The following is a 7,827-nucleotide window of genomic DNA, read 5'->3' on the forward strand; positions in this document are numbered from 1 at the left end:
AAAAATGCTTTGTTTAAGCCATATATTCTTATAGTCATGCCAATAAAGCTTCCTTAATATCCCACATTTGTGTGTCTGCATCTTGTTTTGGTCATTGCTGCGTTATGGGTGACAGCAGCACAAGGTTTTAAAAATGGTACCCTCCTTCTGACAACCATAGATTGAGAGATATCCAAACACAGACATTGCACTTGTGGTGCACTATTAATTGAATGATTTGTTCTGGTTAGTGGTCTAATACTTATACCCTTAAGAAGGTACAAGAAGTATATATTTTAGTGTAGTAAATAAAACTAAATCAGCATTCACCTTGAAGCACCCCCACCACCATCTTCCACCAAGCTATGAATACAGGACATAGGAGGGTGTGACACTCCAATAAAACCAAACCACCTCTGCCAGAACTTTCAGTTTTGCATTTTTATTAAAAGGATTAACATGAAATCACATGGTATTCTTACTCAAATTACAAAAAGAGTAACATGATTCAATATGAAATTAAGAACTGATCCCCCTGCTGTCCAGACAGGGATAAATCCTCATTTTTACACAAAGAACAAAAGGAGTCAACAACACTCCTTTTCACATGCTCCGCTTTCTCCCCACCACTCCCAAATTTCAAACTTGGATAAAACTCCAAACAACTCATGTACAAAAAAAAAAAAAAGAAAAAAGAAAAATCACAATCTAATACCCCTGTCAATTTCCTAAAACCTACCAATAATTGATCGGATTTAAACACGATCTCACAGTTACAACTACATTGCTTTTTTTAATTGTTTTTGTTTTAAATATACACTTAAGAGTTCAATTCCATTCCATCTCAGTTTTATCCTATTCAATGACACGGGCCCTTATTTCTTACTCAGCCAGACACAATTCCATATTCAGCTGGACAAAGCTTCACGGTCCAAAAAGGGAGAAGTGCTATGTCATGAAAACTGGATCTGCTGCACTCCAGAAATCTACAGGTTGGAAGAAAAAAAAAAAAAAAAATTGAGACATCGCACTAGTGTTGACCGCATAATATATATAGGTGAACAGGCTAGTTTCACTGAAGCAGACTAGAGTACAAGTTTGTTCAACAGAATCCTCCTGGTGACCAGATCAAATCACAGGAAAAACTATGCATCCTATACGAGAACTTGGGTCTTTGGGACATGAATATTTTCTGACAACAAGAAGGGGTTACCTGTTGGTACGAGGTGGTGTACACCATCACATTTTGCTGTTGGCCATCTGCAGTTATCAATCCTGCGGGCAGCTGGTTTGCTAGAACACAAAATTTATGCATAAAGATCAACACAATGCAGCAAATAAAACCACACCATGGTCTACTAATCTCTTGCGACCGTTGCAGGAATATTCAGATAGAAGTAGAAGAACTCCCACATGAAAAAATTTGTGCTGCACCCAAGTTTTTTTTTTTTTTTCTCTTTCCCCCCCCTGGTGCAAGGTCTCTACAGAAGATGTGTGGGATCCCATCTTTTCATTACACTTTTCATCACCGGTGTCAATTCATCACCATTTTGCATATTCAGTTACAAATTACACTGGTGATAAAAAGTGGGTGATGAACAAATCGCTGGTGATGAGAAGTGCGTGACAAAAAGACGGGATCCCATTATTATTAATTGTATTAGCAGATTTGCACCTGATCTCTCTTTAGCCTGTCTTGATTGGCTCAGCAAGTCTCTAACTTTCCTTTGGAATTCAATCTTGATCTCGTTGCAAACCCAGGTCTCTGGATCAATGCCTTGATCACTCACCTGTTTGATCATGAATGCTAATTATTTCTATAGTAGTGTAAGGTACTGTGGTGTTGAAAAGCATGTTTTCTGCATTGATATGCAGCTATAAGACTAATTTAATGCTATGTTTTTTGTCTGCTAAGATATGTGCATACCGATCTATACACCAGTTTACAAAGTTTATTGCTAAAAGTTAATTATTCGTTTTTTCTTGTTTATGCGGCCTATATTCACACATTTTGATAAACAATTGAAGAATCGCAGGTGATCTAGCTCGTCTGCCTGTCCTCTGATCGGCTCAGCAAGTTTATAACTTTCCAAAGTTTTAACTTTTCCAATTCAATATTTTGTAGGGTAGGCTTGCTGGTGTAGTGTTTAGACTGCTGTTGGCACTACAATTCAGCATCTATACAGGACTGAAGGTGCCCCTTGCCCTTCAGCCAGCTGCCCACGGGCACACACAATAAAAGATACTGCCAGGTTACTAAACGCAACACAAACAGCCCCGTTTTCTGCATTGATGTACGCAGCTGTAATAGACAGAAGGAGCCATTTCAAAGCACTTTACGTTATATAAAGTACAATAAAATATGTATAAACTGTTTTATAACGCGTCAATAATTGTGCTATAGCCCTATTTTAAACACCCCCCTCCACCCTGTCTCTCTCTCTCTCAACTACTAACTGTAGGATTTGACAAGTCTGTTTTGGAATCGTAAATCATTAAAGAATATTCGAGCTGAAATCAAAATACACTTTTGTGAATAGTTTGTAACTGAATATGCAAAGTGCAGATGAATATACAAATTGGTGATGAACGGATGTTGGCGATGAAGTGTGCGTGATGAAGACATAAACCCTAGATGTATACAGGCAACTAATTCACGTAGCAATCATGAAGCTGCTGACATGACATGGAAATCCGTCACATCAGAAATAAAAACTGGATAATGTATATGGGATAAACAAGTGATTCAAATAATAATGTAGTTTGGAAATAACTGCTAACACACACACTTCTAATGGTATGCACGTTATGCTCGGTCTTAAAGCGCACCAGTAACCTGAGGGCAATGTTTTAAACTGTACTCACTGAATGACTCGTCCGTCAGCTCTTCTCCAAGGCTATCAGCCACCGCCACCCCTGTCACTATCCCTTTCTCTCCTTTCATAGCCTGGAAAAGAAGGACAGCAAACACATTAGCCCCATGCAGACAATCACCTCTTCAGCATGAAGTCTTAATCGTTCTACAGCTTTCACTAGATAAGATGGTGGGGTCGACAGGTTTTGTTCATTTTAATGAGGTAAATGGAATGCAGAAAAACAATTTTAACTAGGACCTCAGAGGAGAAAACAGTATTTTGCGTCAATTAACCATGATAGAAGGTTTTGAAGTCTGAAAATATGAAACCCACACTTCCTGAAGAAGTTAACCACATCTGGCATTATGTGGTTAGGAAAGTCTTTTAGGAGCCTAATATTACATTTTTTTTCCCTTGTCCAACCAATACTAAATTAAATGTAAGCATTACAAAACTTCAGAAGGACAATCAATACAAAATCTCGATCATAGATATATATACAGCAAACTTCAAAATCTATTTACATTTTGTTGTGCATTACTTGCACGCATGTTACAGTCTTTGCCTTGCTGAACTGGCATAGGCAGTGGATTGTTAATCTGCTTTTAGAGATGGATATTATTTGAAGTCTGCAATAGTGTAACAGGAAATCTGAGATTTTGTTTCTTTAACACAGGACCAAGAGAACACCGTACCTCTCTGAATTTCTGCAGGTAGAGTTTGAGCGGCTCCACATAGTTGTCGAAGCCCAGAGTGGACATGGCGAACAGGATGTCCTCCCCATTTATGGTCTTGCGTTTTTCCTGATGGCACCTCTCACTGGCTTCCGAAGTAATGAAGCTGATGAACTCGCTCACACACTCCTGCACACACTCCTTGGCATCTTTAGCAATCTGAAGCAAAAAAAACACTATAAAACTGGACTCCTACACCTCCCTATTGCATTAAAAAAAAAAAGTCAGCACTGAGGCCCCAACTTCAAAAAACACAAGAGTAATGGACGATTTCTGGGATTCCATTTACAATTTCACGACTTTTTGTTGTTGTTGTTATTGAGCTCATCTTGAATAGGACATATTCTACTTTGAGGTTAGCAAGATATTTTACAGACAAAACCTTCTCATACACTAAGTTAATGAGGTCTCCAATCTGTTTGGAATGATGCCCCATTCCAATATCTAAAATATGAGACCTAACGTTTTAATCCCATTAAAGTTTTCAAGAAAATCAAAACATTTTTAATTGAGGTTGAGATTTCTATAGACGGGACACACAGAAAGGATAAAGTAGATCAATACACAAAAGTGGATGTGGATCTCTGTTCAGCACGGGTACCTTTCCAGTTTGGGGAATAGCGTTCTTCATGATCCTGGCCACGTTGGCAATTGGAAGGTAGATGTCTTGTTCGCGGAAGCCATCTTTGCTGCCATTGCCATCCTCATGATCATTCATTCCCTCATCTCCATCATCTGTGAAGTGAAGAAAAACAAAAGGAAGAGTTTTGTTTCTCTACTTGCAAGTTTGTAAACAGCAAAAACAAAAACTAATTCAAATGAACAATTTACAACCACAATTTCACAGAATTGGAGGTCCCAACTTTAGAATGGTTTGTTTTACAGTTTCTTAAATAGCCTACTCAGTGTTAGTACATAATTCATCCATTTCAGTCATTTAAGCATCCAGCTTCACTCTTACCCTCCTGGGACTGCAATACATAGTGACCTCCAGCCATATATTCCCCTGCTATGCCTAGCTGGGAGGCATCGGTTGTTGAGCTATCCCCATCCATCTAAGAGGAAACAAAACATGTATATTAAAACGGAGACCACTGTCGAGAACAGAACAATAACATGTTTCACGAATGATTCACAAATCACAGTAGAAATGGCCAGAGCCGGACATATGGTGTCCATCCCAGTTTTTCTGCTACAGCAAGATCATTTGCTTAAATACACTTTCTAATCTAATCTACACAGCATCACATTCTAGACATGGGAACAAATGCAAAGCAGCCTGTGGATTTTGGCAAGTTGTACATTAGGATTAAAAAAATAAAAAAATAAAGAGGCCAGAATGAGTACTCCAACATTTTCTTAAAGCCTACAGCTTTTTCCTCTTCTCTTCACAAGCCTACATACCAAAACCCACTCATACCACACTAACCAATAACCTGGAGTAAGGTAACCATGCGTCTTCCATTGAAACTCAATGACTAACATTCATAACATTATGGCACTATCCAGACTAAGACTGCATATTCCACTATTGAAGATGCCTAAATTAAGACACTCAATTATGAATTCATTATTAGCCACTGTTTACATTTTTCTCATTTACAAAACAGAACCAGATGGATAATTACTGTGGTTCCTAAATAACGGGGTTAAACTTGTCAAAACAAAACATACCTCCAGTAAGGATTTAATACAGTGCGCCTCTATTATTGTGATTGAGTAGGATTAACAGGATTAATACCACAGCTTCCCACCTCAGCTAAATTATTTTGTTTGTTAGTTCCTTGTTCTCTGCATAAGGTTGCAATAAATTGAACAAGCTGTTCCTGTAATCCTTGCTCTCCAATCAAAAGTGAAGTGGCTGTGAACATCCAGTGTAGTTTAATCTGTGTTGGGGGGGGGGGGGGGGTCAAGAAAAATAAATAAACTGAACTGAAAGATTTACTTAAAAAAAATGGATGGAGAAGGAAACGCATAAATGTAATTAAGAACCATTTAAAAATACACAATGGGGAATCCTTACTAAAGGTTTTCCCTGAACAACATTGAGGAGAAAACACATTTGCTTAAGTTTTAATTAAAAGGATAATCAATCAAGCAAAATTGTGCTGCCTTTGCGATTCTTGTCACCATTTTTGATTAATATTTGAAATCCTAATCACATTATTGACCTAACCAGCCCTACAGGAATATTGTGCAAGAGACCTACAAAGCAGATCTGGCATTGATTCGAGTTTAATGAGAACGTGATAAGAAACGGCGTTTTAAATTCACAGGTATTCACCCTTGATCTTTCTGGGTGGGGGTTTAATTGTTCACACATTTTTCATAGAATGCATGTTCCATTCATAGCCCCGTTTTATAAAAGCACTACAACAATCAACCCAATGCTATTACCACTTAAATGAAATAAGTAAATATAAATTCAACAGATTCAGCTGAGCCGATCAGAAGTCAATGGACAAAACATGAATGTGAAATCGATAGGCTATCTGATTGGAAAGGGGCATATCCCAACATACACCCCAGTACTGAAGCATCCCGTTTTATTATTCATGTCATGGTTTCTCTTATGTCAGAGAATCTTACACAATATTATTATTATTATTAATAATAACAAATCAAAAGCTGTACTGGTGGGAATCGTATTGCCCTATTTTCTCTAAACCGGATGCTACCCTTTTCCTCACAGGTTTTGGAAGAAAAAGGCGCTTCAGTATCCATTAGCACATGTCACCTGCTTCACGTCTTTGTTTCCCTCTGACAGTGCAGGACTGCCTCTTCTCTAAAAGCGACCACATCTACTTCTCATACTGCCATTAATGCCCGTCTTTCTTTGGCAACAATATAACGTGTAAACACACAGGCACTCAAATGCTTTGTTCCCACACTTCCGCAAAGCACGGGATTCAAAAAGGGAAGATTATTCCGCGGTTTGCACTGCGAGCGCCACCCCCTCAACAATAACCACAATTACGCGGCAGTTGCGTTGCGTTTACCTTTTTTTCCTGAAAGGCTCTTGAAATAAATTTATTCAAAGTCATTTTGCAATTATTCAACGCTGTTTACCTTAGTATACATAACAGCCGAATCAATATTTGTAAATGGCGGCCCCGTTTAAAAAAAAAAAGCCAAGTGAAGAGCCACTGCGTGTTCCGCTAGGATACCCAGGTCAGCGGCACGGTGCGGGTCCCGAAAGCGGGAAATGGGGCAAACGTCTCCCCTTCGTCCACAGAGCACCACAACACACCGCAAACGCGCAGAAAGCGCCACTGCTGCGCCCCCGGCTCTCGGCTGCCCCCGTTTATCGCGCCGCCGCACATGGATGCGACGAGAGGCAAAGCGAAACTGCAGGGCAGCCGCTGCCGTGTGTGAGAGCAGACCTGCGGCAGAGCCCGGGCTCCCAGCCCGCCGCGCACACGGACCCGGACCCGGACCAGCACCGTAACGCTCACCCCCACTCACACTCGTTATCCGTCAACGCGTCTTTTCACGCATATCTGCCGGTTGGGTGCATCTGTCAGCAGCACTGGCGCTTCCCATTGGAGAAACTGGACATGATCCCCCCTGAAGCCGAGGCTCACAAAGAAATCCTCGGCGCTTCCAGCTCGGGCCTGTTGTTAAGAGCGAAGAGCCAAACGGGCAGCCGCTGCTTAAAAACCCCAAACTTCATTATTATCGCCCTCTCCCATTACTTCCTGCTCCCCATCTCTCATTCTCGGAGACAACAAATAAAAAAACAGTCAGAGACGGACATTTCCATTCGAGCTAAAGAGAAATCGGTTAGCAATCATTGGCCGGAGCCAGGCACAAACCTGCAATGCAGCCCTGGTTGGTTACCTTCTCAACACGGCCGTTTGGTTGGACGGAAAATGGCTGCGAAGGAACCAGTCCCAGCGCGTAGCGGCGCGTCCGAGCAGTGCTACCTCCTCCCTCCGCCAGGGGGACTGTTCTGTCAATATCCCTGCCCTCCCGCCGCCGGGGGGGGGGGGACTGATCTATCAATGGCACTGCCCTCCCTCCGCCATGGCTCCTCTTGACGTGCAGTTGCATCCACAGTAAACACAACAGGAGCAGCAGCGCTAGACCCCTCTTGCCATTGAACGACAGTCTGTTTTAGTGAAGCGTCTGGACGGGCTGGGTTTATGTTACACAACCACATTAGAAAGAACACAACAATCGAAATGAGGTCTCTTTGCTTCGACTGTCATCGGAACGGTTCGTGTATTTCCGATGGATGACAGTTCGTACCCATAGAT

At 41.1% G+C, this 7,827-nt stretch overlaps 1 protein-coding gene across 4 annotated transcripts; it reads right to left on the minus strand.

Moving 5' to 3' along the window:
- Positions 1 to 402: 402 nt before the first annotated feature.
- Positions 403 to 7,511, minus strand: LOC136750291 (nuclear transcription factor Y subunit beta). Of its 4 annotated transcripts, none has more exons than XM_066705248.1 (7): positions 7,384 to 7,511; positions 4,530 to 4,623; positions 4,170 to 4,303; positions 3,530 to 3,727; positions 2,845 to 2,926; positions 1,193 to 1,272; positions 403 to 965 (listed from the first exon to the last, which is right to left on the minus strand). In XM_066705248.1, the coding sequence occupies exons 2-7, from the start codon at positions 4,621 to 4,623 to the stop codon at positions 933 to 935; spliced, it is 621 nt and encodes a 206-aa protein (XP_066561345.1). In that variant the 5' UTR covers positions 7,384 to 7,511; the 3' UTR covers positions 403 to 932. The 4 variants fall into 4 exon arrangements, with proteins under 4 accessions (XP_066561345.1, XP_066561344.1, XP_066561343.1 ...); XM_066705247.1 differs by lacking the exon at positions 7,384 to 7,511 and adding an exon at positions 7,034 to 7,346; XM_066705246.1 differs by lacking the exon at positions 7,384 to 7,511 and adding an exon at positions 6,638 to 6,930.
- Positions 7,512 to 7,827: the final 316 nt, after the last annotated feature.

Source organism: Amia ocellicauda, chromosome 5, assembly GCF_036373705.1.
Source record: "Amia ocellicauda isolate fAmiCal2 chromosome 5, fAmiCal2.hap1, whole genome shotgun sequence".
In the NCBI taxonomy this organism is placed as follows: Eukaryota; Metazoa; Chordata; class Actinopteri; order Amiiformes; family Amiidae; genus Amia; species Amia ocellicauda.

Bases quoted from the DNA above. Each gene is read 5' to 3' on its own strand.
- LOC136750291 (XM_066705245.1), bottom strand. From the start codon at position 6,612: ATGACTTTGAATAAATTTATTTCAAGAGCCTTTCAGGAAAAAAAG. The intron at 4,304-4,529 runs GTAAGAGTGAAG...TTCACTTCACAG, and splicing joins TGTATTGCAGTCCCAGGAGG to ATGATGGAGATGAGGGAATG. The intron at 3,728-4,169 runs GTACCCGTGCTG...TTTTTGCTTCAG, and splicing joins CTATTCCCCAAACTGGAAAG to ATTGCTAAAGATGCCAAGGA.